At 41.4% G+C, this 13,979-nt stretch overlaps 2 protein-coding genes across 2 annotated transcripts in view; both read right to left on the minus strand.

Moving 5' to 3' along the window:
• LOC139641004 (NACHT, LRR and PYD domains-containing protein 12-like) overlaps positions 1-12,344 on the minus strand; it is a 40,792-nt gene extending 28,448 nt beyond the window's left edge. Inside the window, exons 1-7 of the mRNA XM_071515211.1 lie at positions 12,245-12,344; positions 12,028-12,132; positions 11,760-11,876; positions 11,355-11,433; positions 10,945-11,173; positions 8,353-10,156; positions 8,071-8,244 (exon numbers count right to left, since the gene is read on the minus strand). Of these exons, the coding sequence (XP_071371312.1) occupies positions 8,071-8,244; positions 8,353-10,156; positions 10,945-11,173; positions 11,355-11,433; positions 11,760-11,876; positions 12,028-12,132; positions 12,245-12,333 (2,597 nt within the window). The 5' untranslated portion in view covers positions 12,334-12,344. The remainder of the gene's footprint in view (positions 1-8,070; positions 8,245-8,352; positions 10,157-10,944; positions 11,174-11,354; positions 11,434-11,759; positions 11,877-12,027; positions 12,133-12,244) is intronic.
• On the minus strand, positions 2,523-6,801 carry LOC139641000 (stonustoxin subunit beta-like). Its single transcript, XM_071515208.1, has 4 exons — positions 6,733-6,801; positions 6,385-6,605; positions 6,085-6,131; positions 2,523-5,834 (listed from the first exon to the last, which is right to left on the minus strand). Exons 1-4 carry the CDS (start codon positions 6,799-6,801, stop codon positions 5,284-5,286), a joined length of 888 nt encoding a protein of 295 aa, XP_071371309.1. The 3' UTR covers positions 2,523-5,283.
• Positions 12,345-13,979: the final 1,635 nt, after the last annotated feature.

Genomic DNA, 13,979 nt, shown 5'->3' on the forward strand with positions numbered 1-13,979 from the left:
CTCAAAACAAAATGTCCATGTTCTTGTACATGTGTGATGTTAAAAGCATATTCAGTTATCCTATACATAGAATACACTCTATTTACAGTGACTGATGACTCATGTTTGTTTACAGTAAAATGGGTTATGAACCTACATGAAAATACAAACATTAATATTCTCACTTTAAGATGTAGGTGTGTGTGTGCTTAGAAACCCAATGGCTAAATGGACACAGTCTGCAGCTTTGGGGTCTGGTCGGACTGGCCAGACCTCAATGATCTCTGTGTCCGGCGGACTGGAGTTTCTTTATAGTTGGCATGATCTGACTCTGGGACTACAACAGTCTCTGAAGACATTATAACTGATCCGCTCACCTGACGCAAACAGGGGCTCAGAACACCAGCTAGCATCAGCCAACACCTGTAAGTTCCTTGTGGACCTACAGCTCCTCCAGCAACAGTTGACTGGTTTAATGTTACAGGGAAAACTAGCATGTCTTCTCTATGCTGATGATTCTGTGTCACATTCTGTATTTAAAAATACCGCAATTGATAATGACATTGTCATTTTCAACGTCATCAGAAGATTACAAGTCCTTCCATCGTCCATAAGGTGGAAATTTGCCTTCGTTTTCACCATAAAAAAAAGACATGACATAAAACATACATACAACAATACATGCATCAAATGGAAAAATAAATACAAATACTAAGCAAAACTGTGACAAACTGTCAGGAGCATCCACCATGTATCTGCCAACCCATGTTACGTAGTTTCATTTAGGACCTTAATCCCACTTGGGACAAAAGATTTCTTGTAAATATTCTTAATAGCCCTTGGTAGTCTATATCATCTTTCTAGGGGTAAAATCTAAAATGCTATCCAGTGGGTGAAAGGGGTCATTAATAATTCTGTGAGCTTTACCTTTTATAAGTTCTTCATACATGCTACTAAGCTGACTTTGTGGCTTCCTCGTTATTCTGGTCATGATCATGGTCACCACTTTCTGCAACTTGTTCCTCCTATCAATGTTCAAATTGCCATACCACATGATCATATTAAAGGATTAAATGCTTTCAACAAGGCTCTTATACACAGTCTCCAAGTTGTTTTCACTCACCCTAAAATTGTTGAGTTTGTGTAGTAGATGGAAATGTGAGCATTTCTTAAATGAGTATTTATTTATGTACTTTTCTCAAATGAATTGTTTGTCACCTGTTTGCTGTGCTGCACTGGACGATCCTCTCTTTTAGACCCGGAAAACCCGAGACGGAGCGTTCCACTTCCTTTTCTAGAGGGGGGGTTTCCGGGGGATCGGACCAAGTGTGGTAAAGTGGCTGGGGTGTTTAATGGTGTTTCTTGAAATGTTATTTTAATGCTTTTGGAGTTGTTCAATTGTGATTGGAAATGTCTAATGACCTTTATTATTATTGTTTATAATATGGTGTGATAATTTGAACCAGGGGAATATGGCTAGGAGATACTTGATTATCGTTTAATAATTGATGTCTCTTAGTAGGAGCCAGCTACTATATAAAGGTGGAGGCTGGAGCTCCTCGGGAAAACATAGCAGACCTTGCTGAGGCAGGTCAGGACACTGTCAGCTGCGGAGGGCCCTTATCTAAAGGGGCATTGCCTTATAGTGCAGTTTGCTTATAAGTATATCTATTTTTTGCCTTGTATATTTTTCTTCTTGTTTATTTTTGCAAGTTGTGTTTTTCCTTTTTTCTGCATTTTGGCCAAATTTGTCTGCACTGTAAATAAGCTGCATGGGACTGCACTGCCTGTAAATAAAACACCTGGACTGAATGAACAGAACCGTCTCTTTTGTGCCTCAACCAATCGGCCAACCTTACAGACTCATTACAGTATAATACACTAGCGCCACGCAAAGTGTCACAGTAGCCTACCTTTTGTTGTTAAATAATCTGCGTCATGCCTGTGTTCTGCACATTGCTGTCCCCTTACATATTTTCTCCACTAGATGGCGTATCGACTCCACAACTGAATCTGTACGTGGGCAACTGCTTTTACCAAGTCTATAGTAGACTAGTAACTATTAAAATCTCCTACAGACTACCTATATACCTAACACAAACATTAACCAGTCTGGTCCTGTATAGCCATTAAAAAATCAGAATAATATCCGTTTACTTTCAGAGTAGAAACAGAATGCAGAGCAACAATCTAAAGACACAGTAAACCAGCCAACCTACACACATGCTGCAGCCAGCACAAAAGAGGGCGTCCTCACTGCACACAAAAACCTCATTCTTTACGCTTTGCTGGTACTGCATGGTAACACTGTCACTTAACATTTATTGAACCTGGAGTAAATTATGTTAGGTTAAGAAGTTAAAAAAGGTAAAATTTTAGACTCAATGTGTTTTGCTACATTGTTGTATGTTGTTTCTCTGTGACATTATGTTTGTTATGATGCTGCTTCCTTGACCAGGTCTCCCTTAAAAAGAGATTCTTAGTCCATGGGAAATGAACTGGCTGAGCAAGTGTAGGTGCTTAACATAAATACTGTATGTCAGCCTGAGTGTCTCTGACATCTTTGTTCGACAAACTTGGCAATGTAAATCAATGATGTCAAAGATTACATTTTCCATTTACATTTTTATGAGAAGTGATGGCTTACAATTATAGGACAAAAGAACAGTACTTTGCTGTATTCTGGGACAATTAGAATTCCATACTGAAGTAAAAAAAAATATATTTAAAACTATTCTTGTTTGAAAAGAATATAAAACAATGTTTGTCTAACCTTTAATTCTGGGAAACAAACAGAAAACAAGACAGATGTTTAGCTTGTAGTGAGATTAATACAATATACATATGAAAGATATTTTAACATGCCGCTCATCAACAGCAACCTCTCAGACTGTATGTCATTTCATTTCCAAAACAAAATGTCCATGTTCTTGTACATGTGTAATGTTAAAACCATATTCAGTTACCATACACACAGAATACTCGATTTACAGTGACTGATGAATCGTGTTAGTTTACAGTAAAAATGAGTTAAGAACCTACATGACAATACAAACATTAATATACTCACTTTAAGATGTAGATGTGTATGTGTTTGGACACCCAATGGCTAAATGGACACAAACACTGTGGCTTTGGGGTCTGGTCGGACTGGCCAGACCTCAATGATCGCTGTTTTCCGGCGGACTGGAGTCTCTTTAGAGTTGGCACGTTCTAACTGATCCGCTCACCTGACACAAACAGGGAGTCAGAGCACCAGCTAGCATCAGCTAACACCTGTAAGCCCCTTAAGGACCTACAACACTTGACTGGTTTAAGGTTACAGGGAAAACTAGCATGTCTTCCCTATGTTGATGATTCTGTGTCACATTCTGTATTCAAGAATACTGCAAATGATAATGACATTGCCATTTTCACTGTTAGTGCAAGATTACAAGTCCTTCCATTGTCCATAAGGTGGAAATTTGCCTTGGCTTTTTGCCATGCCTTTTTTTGCTTGGCTTCACCATAAAAAAGGCATGACATAAAAAAGTATACATACAACAATACATGCATCAAATAGAAAAATAAATGAATAAATAAATACAAATACTAGCATAACTGCAACAGTCACAGGAGCAACCACCATGCATCTACCTACCCAAGTTACGTAGTTTCATTTAGGACCTTAAACTCACTTGGGACAAAAGATTTCTTGTAAATATTCTTAATAGCTCTTGGTAGTCTATATCGTCTTCCTGGGTTAAAACTTCATATTTGTTTATGCAGTGGATGAAAGGGGTCATTAATAATTATGTGAGCTTTACCTTTTATAAGTTCTTCATACATGCTACTAAACTGCCTTTGTGGCTTCCAAATTATTTTGGATGCCATGCTCAATAATTTCTGCAACTTGTTCCTCCTCTCCATGTTCAAATTGCCATACCACATGATCATATCAATGGATTAAATGCTTTCAGCAGGATCGTATACATCTCCAAGATGTTTTGACTCACCCTAAAATTGTTGAGTTTTCATAGTAGATGGAGACGAGGATTTCTTAATAATAAAAGGTATGTACCAAGATATGTGAAATCATCAATAGCCTCAATCATTTGTCCATTGATCATCAGTGGCTGCATTGAGTCTTTGTTCTTTTGTATGACAAGCTCTTTTGTCTTACTAACATTTACTTCTAGAGCTTTCCGGGCACCAATTCTGAAGAGTTGACACATTAAAATAAAGGCTCTCTCTGACAGTACCCCCTTCCTTCAGATGGACAAGAGACGTATCATTGGCATACTTAAACTAAAATTTTAATCAATCTTAAATTCATTTGTATAAACAGAGAAAAGCAGTGGTGATGAAACTGCCCCCGTGGTGCTCCTGTGTTCAACATAATCTCATCTGAGACACTACCATCAACAATAAATCTCTGAGGGTGGCCAGAGAGAAAGTGTCTGATCCAGTGGATAATGCCTCCATTAACCCTTAGATCCAGCAGTCTCTGCAGCAGACTATGTGTTTGCACGGTATCAAAAGCGGAGCTAAAATCAATAAAAAGAACTTGTGGTGAGTGGGGACCTGTAGATGCTTCGTTAGGGTGTTAAATAAGGTCACTGTGGGATCATCTAGGGGAGATCATCTGTGCCCCTTTGGCTTTTCTATCCAAACTGTAGGTGGTCTAAGCAGCTGGATACAGAGGATGTTATGTGCCTGCTTAGGACTCTCTCCATGCATTTACACAGGATGGAGGTGAGTGCAACAAGGCTGAAACCATTAAATCCAGAAGCGCCAGGCCTCGTAGGAATGGGAACAATGTTTGAAATTTAAATTATTACAGTCTGAAGCAAGCCTTCCGTGCAACAAAGTATCTTAAGTATTAACTTCTCATGCCAGCTATCTCACTGCTCAGCTACAAATATCAGCTCTTGGTGTCTATTTTTGGTAGCTTGGGCAATGTTCACAGGCTAGTGGTGAGAGACCTACAACTGGCAGGAATGCCAAAGAGACAGGTGAAGGAGTTGGCAAGGTATTGCTCCATGTCAGCAATTATAGGGATTCGCCATATTTTGGGAAAGCGCTACTACTTGTGCCTTTAGAGGGCTTGTTAATATTGCCTCACTAGACGTGTATGTGAAGAAACCATATGTCTGAAGAGTGACCACATCATTGTTTTGTGTCAATATTGTTCATTTCCTGTGATGCACTGTTGATATGTGGACATAAAAGTATTAAAATGCATGTGTGATCTTGTACTGAGCGACCATTTCAGCAGTTGTCCTTGGTCAGCAGTATGAGTGTTTCTCCACACAGGAGGGGACACTACTTCTCTATTTGACACAGAGACACTGAGGAACCAAACAACTCAAAGCCAAACCCAAACCTAAACCCAAACCCAGGGTAGAGAGGTTCAGTAAATGTGGAGTGGAAGGTGTGGAGGTGGATCAGTGTGTCAGAGGAAACTCTGTAGAAGGACAGAGTGCCAGCAGGCCAGTCCAGATACACTCCTACTCTGTTAGAGTCAGAGGAGGAGATACGTATGTCTATTGTTCTGTTATTGTGCCAGGCAGTGTAACTATTATCAGAGCAGTACAGACTCCAGGACTGGTCATTCCATCCAAGCCAGCAGTCAGCACCCCCTCCTCTCCTTCTGATTCCTCTGTACGCCACTCCTATATCGATCAATCCTTTCCTCTCTACCTCCCAGTAACAGCGCCCAGTCAGACCATTTCTACACAGCACCTGTTCCCAGTTCTCAAATCTCTCTGGGTGATCAGGATATGGCTGTTTCTCTCTCACCAGTGTCACCTCTCTGTTGTCCAGAAAAAGGTTTCTTTGTGCTGTGTTTGGGTCCAGTCTGAGTTCACAAGCATCTGAAAGGAAGAACAAGACAGAGGGTTTTGATATAGTGAACCTGTTCTATTTATTCGTTTTTGATTTATTAACAGTTTGACTATTAGTTTCTTAACACTTTCATGAGGACACATATCAGCCATCGTCATATTTTATAGTAGGATTTGAATAAATGGATGGATCATATACTGCTATGTAGATGGGCTTTCCATCTCAATAGTTAAATGTGTGCTGCTTTGTTTTCATGAATAAAACTAAATACACACTTACACTTCCTCAGACCTGATTTCAACCTCTGCACTCCACAATGGTCCACACTGGAGGTTGGGGAGAGGGGGGGGGGGGGGGGGTAGTTAAACAAAGCCAGACCAGTATACTCTCTTTGCTAATGGAAACATGGGCATTCAATAACCTTCCCTCTGAATGATTTTTCATGCAACATCACTCATATCCACCATTTAACATGAAATAGTATGACACAGCTTCACAGTATCTAAGATGATGATGAGGTTGCCAACTCTAATTCCTCTATAAGACATTGCCTCTACCTGGCAGCAAGCCTCTCCATACCTGAGACTCTCCAGTCTCCAGTGTGGATCCTCCAGTCCAGCAGAGAGCAGCTTCACTCCTGAGTCTCCTGGATGATTGTAGCTCAGGTCCAGCTCTCTCAGATGGGAGGGGTTGGAGCTCAGAGCTGAGGCCAGAGAAGCACAGCCTTCCTCTGTGACCAGACAGCCTGACAACCTACAGAATACAACAAACACACACACACAACAGCCGCAGTGAACATACTACTGAGTTTCCACTCATGTATAGTTTGTTATTTTTGAGGATTATTTTTGCACGCAGGGGTTTTCTGAATAAGAGATGTTAGCGCTCAGTGTTACTGGTGTAAACAAGTACAGATCCTGTACAGACCCACAGCGTGTGTTCAATATTTAGGTTACTTTGTTCGGCCGCAGCATTCTCATTTTCCTCTAATGCCATGTCGGTGTCACCCTCTTTTTCTAACTCCTAATGCCACTTTTCCCCATTAGCGTCACCTCGCCCCGACCAGTGGCACTGTGAGTGACATTCTGGCACTGCGCACCAATGCGCTTCTTGGCGTCAGCCTTTTTATCAGATTCTTTTTGAATTTTAGTTTTATAAAGGGTCCAGTTCTCTGAGCTGGCAGACTTAACTGCTGCTGTGCTGCTACTTAACAAACGTTTTTGGTGATACCTGAACTGAGGCCACCAGCCTATCCATATATTGGTCCTCATTAATACATGCTATGAGACGGCATGTCTGTCTACTCGCTCTGTGTCTTGGAGACAGGCTGTGAAAAATCCTCGCAGATTATGTCATTGGCGGGGATTCCCCACAGCCTGTGCATGTATTAGTGAGGACCAATATATGGAGATAAGGTTAAAAAATGGCGACGTGTTCCTTTAAAGGAACCAGATAAGACAATCGTCCAAGCTAGCCCAGGCACACACAGAGAATTATAGAGAGTTAGAGTTGAGTCATTAGATAATAAGCCATTTGTCCAAGCTGGCCCAGGCACACATAATATAGGCAGGTTGCACTGCTCCATATTGATCATGTTTGCATTACTAATACTATAAGAAAGAGATTTTGTCAGCTGAAAAGCTTATGAGGTTCATAATATGCATTAAGCTAATAAACTAACCTGCCACATAACCTGTAATTCCTTAGCCTGCTGCTATATATCAGGTGGATTAATGGGTATGCAGATTGGTCAAGATTAGGTCACATGGCTTGGTGCACTCAAATGGAAATCAGAATACCTGGTGCTCTGTATCTAACACAGCTTTGGGGGAAAATTTGCTATTGTCACTCCCTGCTCTCCCATTTGGCTAACTCAGGTATATGCTCTCAGGGAGTGACAAGATCAGAGCTGAGACACCATAATGAACTTTGAATCTATATTTTGCGTTCATTCTCAATCTGTTTTACGCGAGCTGTCTGACTGAAATGAAGCGAAGCCCGTGGAGCTAGTTCAGGCAGACAATTCGAGTTTGACCCCCCCTTTCAATAAGGCGGTCTATTTAAACTACCACTTGCTCACTCTCTCGCCTCGCCTATGCTGCTGCTACGCTGCTCAGTCTGCCAATCACTGCTGCTAGTTATTGCTGCTGCTCACCATACCAACATTTCACCATCATACACAGGTTAAGTCTTTGTTCACTGATGCTAACCTGCATGTGAACCAGGATTTAAGCAGAACTGTTAAACAGGTTGAGGAATACTGACCTGAGAGTTTGCAGTCTACAGTGTGGGCTCCCCAGTCCAGCAGAGAGCAGCTTCGCTCCTGAATCCTGCAGGTCGTTGTTACTCAGGTCCAGCTCTCTCAGACTAGAGGACTGGGAGCTGAGAACTGAGGCCAGAGCTTCACAGCTTCTCTCTGACAGCTTACAGCCATTCAGCCTGAGGAAGAATTAGCAATCAATAAACTTAGAAAATTCTTATATTTTATTGCAAGTAAAAATTATCAGATTTAATATACTGAACCTATCCAGTTTTCTATGCACCTACAGAGATATTTTGGAGGCTTTGACCACTGGCAGCAGCTTCAGAAGACCCTCCTCTGAAGCAGAGTATTTCTTCAGGTCAAACAAGTCCAGCTCTTTTTCTGATGACAGTAAGATGAAGACCAGAGCCGACCACTGAGCAGAGGAGAGTTTGTCTGTGGAGAGACTTTCTGATCTCAGGTACTGTTGGATTTCCTCCACTAGAGAACGGTCATTCAGCTCATTCAGACAGTGGAACAGATTGATGTTTCTCTCTGGAGAGGGATTCTCCCTGATCTTGTACTTGATGTATTGAACTGTTTTCTGATTGGTCTGTGAGCTACTTCCTGTCTGTGTCAGCAGGCCTCGTAGGAGAGTCTGATTGGTCTCCAGTGAAAGGCCCAGAAGGAAGCGGAGGAACAAGTCCAGGTGTCCATTTGGACTCTGTAAGGCCTTGTCCACAGCACTCTGGTAGAGGTGTTTTACGTTAGATTTGTTTCTTAATAGCTTGGGCGGTGGGGAGGTTAACTGTTTTACTCTCAGTACATTGACACCAGTGTTGATGAATGACAGAGAGACATAAACAGCAGCCAGAAACTCCTGAATGCTCAGATGGACAAAGCAGAACACCTTGTCCTGATACAGCCCACACTCCTCTTTAAAGATCTGTGTGAACACTCCTGAGTACACTGAGGCTGCTCTGATATCAATGCCACACTCTGTCAGGTCGGCTTCATAGAAGATCAGGTTGCCTTTCTCCAGCTGCTCAAAAGCCAGTTTTCCCAGAGAATGAATCATCTTCCTGCTCTCTGCAGTCCAGAGTGGATCTGTCTCAGCTCTCCCATGATACTTGACATTTCCCCGTTTGGACTGAACCACCAGGAAGTGGATGTACATCTCAGTCAGGGTCTTGGGCATCTCTCCTCTCTCGTCTGTTTTCAACACATGCTCCAGAACTGTAGCAGTGATCCAACAGAAGACTGGGATGTGGCACATGATGTGGAGGCTTCGTGAAGACTTGATGTGAGAGACGATTCTGCTGGCCTGCTCCTCATCTCTGATTCTCTTCCTGATATACTTCTCCTTCTGTGGGTCAGTGAACCCTCTCACCTCTGTCACCATGTCAACACACTCAGGAGGGATCTGATTGGCTGCTGCAGGTCGTGTGGTTATCCAGAGGTGAGCAGAGGGAAGCAGTTTCCCCTTGATGAGGTTTGTCAGCAGCACGTCCACTGAGGTTGACTCTGTAACATCAGTCCAGATCTCGTTGTTCTGGAAGTCTAGAGGAAGTCGACACTCATCCAGACCGTCAAAGATGAACACAACCTGGAACTTGTCAAACCTGCAGATTCCTGCTTCTTTGGTCTCAATGAAGAAGTGATGAAGAAGTTCCACCAAGCTGTACTTTTTCCCTTTCAGCAAATTCAGCTCTCTGAAAGTGAATGGAAATGTGAACTGAATATTGTGGTTGGCTTTGTCTTCAGCCCAGTCCAGAGTGAACTTCTGTGTTAAGACTGTTTTCCCAATGCCAGCCACTCCCTTTGTCATCAGTGTTCTGATTGGTTTATCTCTTCCAGGTAAGGCTTTAAAGATGTCTTCACATTTGATTGTTGTTTCTGGTCTTGCTGGTTTCCTGGATGCTGTTTCAATCTGTCTGACCTCATGTTCATCATTGACCTCTCCACTCCCTCCCTCTGTGATGTGGAGCTCTGTGTAGATCTGATTCAGAAGTGTTGGGTTTCCTGCTTTAGTAATCCCCTCAAACATACACTGAAACTTCTTCTTCACATTAGATTTGAGTTGACGTTGGCAGATTGGAGCAAGAGTTTCTGAATGAATAAATAACAATGAGACAATGTTACAGTAAGTATGAGAAATGTAAACATTTACTGGTAAATTGTATATACTGTATATTTCCCCACTCCTTTCTATTCAGCTCATCACTGATGGGTAGACAAGTAGGTCCATGTGTGTTATTTTTTAATGTAAACTACTGTATTTAGCATTCATTAATAATTACCAGATTATTGTACTAATTTACTTTCCAATCTTGAATTGAATATATTTTGGCTGAAAATGTCTATATTTACAGCAGAATTTAGAAATGTAAACATATTCCATTCTCCCATCCTTTACTCATTACATCATGTTAACCCTTGTGATATATTAATATTCTGTATGCCCCCCTCAAAAATGACCCGTTCTCATTTTTAACCCAAAATCTATTTTGCATGAAGAAACAGTACAGGACTAGTACTGAACCACCCTGACTCTATTTCTTGCGAGAAAACATATTTTCTCGCAAGAAAAAGAGTGCTTCATAGTTACTACAAATCATTTATTAATTGTTTATAAAATTTGAATCAGTCTGTAACTGTTATAACTGTCGGGTGACCCGAAGGCAATCTTTATACCCTGATGGTGTACAGCTTTTTTAAAAATTTAAAAAAGGTAAATGTTTCACTTTTTCTAATTGTAAGATCACGCCAGGAGAAGTCATCAAATTTCATGCAGAAAAAAAATACATTTAGGAGGTTTTCACTGCTGTTAAACTCAGAAACAGGTCATTTTTGACCCGAGGACAACACAAAGGTTAAACCTGTTAAAAGCCTCTTACTGCTCTGCAGAGAGTCAGCCAGCTCCTCCTGCTTCATTCTCCTCAGGAAGTGCAGTGTGATCTTCAGAAGTGCCTCTCTGCTGCTCATCCTCTGCTCTTCCTCCTCACCATCCACCACCTCCTCATCCTCCCTCTGCCTCTCTAAGAATTCTGGGTAATCTGAACTCAGAACCCTCTGGCACCTCTTCAGCTCATTCTTCACAAAAGTGACAACATTCTCTTCAAGACGCTGGAACAAAATAAAATAAGTTATAAAATAAAAATAAAAAAATTAAAATACAATTTTCAGATGAAATTTATGGGATACAACTTAAAATCCACTTGTCATAGAATTAAATCCCATTGGTCGAAAGAGTGTAGCATGGATTTGTGTGAAATAAAATGTTCTGTGTTCTTGTACATTTACAAACCCTAAATATAGAGTCCAGGTCTGTTTGATGTTTCTGAGCAGACTGACCACTGGGAACCTCTGACCTCTCCTGGTGGAGTCTGTGGAGAACGTATTATTAGGTCTCCAGATATCCCCTCCCCCTCCCTCACATCCCGCTCATTTGTTTGCATTTTTCCAAATAGTGTGGTAGGCGGAGAGAAGCTCAAACTGGGGGTACCGTCACACAACTGTGTTCTGTCATGATGGATCATGGTACAAACACAACGTGAACTCTGCCGTAAATGCTGCTCTGATTATTTGATGCAATGTTTTGAAAGAGAAAACTAAATCAACAGAGTGTGAAGGGCCAGACCAAATGCTCATGATGTGTTACTTCCGGACAGAAGCATTGGATAAAAACCTAATAGTTGTTTTAAATTCTTGCCTTTGCTCAGTAGACTGGTGTCCATCTCTGAAGGCAATAGGTGGATCCTTGGACTGGTCGCTCTTCATGGACACACAGCTGGGTAAAAGGGAGTCTGGTCTCTCCTGCTGGTTCCTGCTAGAAACAAAGGATTGATAAAACAGGGATGTGGGTCATTAAAAAGGACAGAAAATCATGAATAAAGTACATGCAGAGTAAAATCTTCCAGGATAAAATATTATTCAAAATATACACAATGTTACGTGTTTTAATTCTAATAAAAACATACTTTTGGTCAAACTCTTTAAAATTAATATCGATATCCTTCGACCAGTCACTCTTCATGGACACACAGGTGGGTTCAGGGGAGTCTGGTCTCTCCTGCTGGACTGGGCTTCAACACAACAGAAAAAGACATTTCACTCTGTATAATGATGCTGTAATGATTTCACTGCTGAGCTCTGAGATGGAGAACAGTCATGGACAGTTAGAGATCCTCATCTTACCTCTCAGCTTTGGTCTGGTTGTCATGTTCCCCAGACAGAGTGGTTTTAGAGGGAGGGACCCCCTCTTCTCTCTCCTCAGACAGACTCATGGTAGAGCGAACACCTTTATAGAAACACACCCAACATGCTGTGTTAGTTGGACTGATTCATTACAAGAAGGCTTCCATTACAGGATGTACAAACCTCAAACCTGTAGGCTGTGCAGGATTAAACATGTTCAGAAAGCAACACAATACATATACTTTTAATAGCCTGCTACTTCTACTTTTATAAGATGACGAACATTAACACTCACTAACACTAATATGTATGAAAACTGTTACAAGAATATTGAATTATGTTTTGAACCGAAACAGCGGGTTTTCACACAGACACGCTTTTTTTAACGGCCGACTAGAGATTTAGGCCTATTTAATAGCTAGTCTAATAAGATAACTGTAAAATAAATGCTATGATATGCTGGAATAAAATAACTGAGTCATTAAAGTACTAGAATAAACTGTAACCTGTCATGTATAGTAGAGAGTAGGCTACACCTTTACAGAAACTGTTAGTTGGACTGATTCATTACAACAAGGTTACCACAGAATAGCCTATCAGGCCGACTTCAAGGGCTGTGATCATTCCTTTTGCCAATCGGTATAAACCTCAAACCTGTAGGCGGTGCCCTGAATAAACATATTAAGAAAGCAACACAATTAGCAAACTACTTAGATGACATTACTGACACCGTTACAAGAGTGTCGAGTTAGGCTTGTTTTGAATCTATAGCGGGTTGACGCTTCGGTTAACGGCCGAGTGGGAGATTTCCGCTTTTATCGGCTAATAAGCCAACGCAGAAACAGTGTGATAAAACATATGCTGAGATAGACTCGTTGTGGTAGGCTATAAAAAACTGGCACTGTCACGCAAACTATTGGTTACAGTAGCCTACCTTGTTGTTAAATAATCTGCGTCACGCCATGTTCTGCGTGGTGCCGCCACCCCCTCGTGCACCACCGTCCCTCGTGTAATAAACATTTTCTCCACTAGATGGCGGATCGACTCCACACGAATCTGTGCCTTTCTTTCATTCTTTCTTTCTGCTGCAACTTGGGTCTGCACAGTGTTGGGCAGAGGGGTACAGCTTGGTACTACTGCAACCAACTAAATTCTGTCTTGCAGTAATGTTTGTGATTACCTGAAGATTCAAATTTTGTCTTGGCCACAATAAGCCTTTTTTTTTTTTTTAAATGTAAGGCCTTGTGTGTGTGTGTGTGTGTGTGTGTGTGCGCGTGTGTGTGTGTGTGTGTCTGTGTATTTCCTGCTATGTGTCTTTGTGTGCAGGTGACACCTGGCGGCTAAAATATGATACTACAACAGAGGGCAGAATTTGAGAGAGAGGGGGAGAGGTCCAGATCAGGATATGAAAGTTTGCCTTCATTCATGACTTCAAATTAGGCTAATTGTTTTTCTCCTCATCTGTAATAGGCTACTGGACGTTCTTTTACTGTTTCTGACCGATTCTGGTTTGATGTTATCCCTGTCTCTTAAGCAAGAATTAATGTCACGTTGTTCAAAACCATCTAGACCTAATTTAAATCTCACTCAACTGACCATCACATACCTGGACAAGAAGCTGCATCATCTTGGAATCATCTAGACTACACCTGCACCAGCCAGCCTTTTACTCTACAGTACATGAGTGGATTGTTTTGGTGCCAGGCCACAATGGGACAGAGAAAAGGGAAGGGGG

Source organism: Centroberyx affinis, unplaced genomic scaffold (assembly GCF_046629955.1).
Source record: "Centroberyx affinis isolate AG114_WGS23_722 - 3 ecotype Tasmania unplaced genomic scaffold, CSIRO-AGI_Caff_v1 ptg000331l_1, whole genome shotgun sequence".
Lineage (NCBI taxonomy): Eukaryota > Metazoa > Chordata > Actinopteri > Beryciformes > Berycidae > Centroberyx > Centroberyx affinis.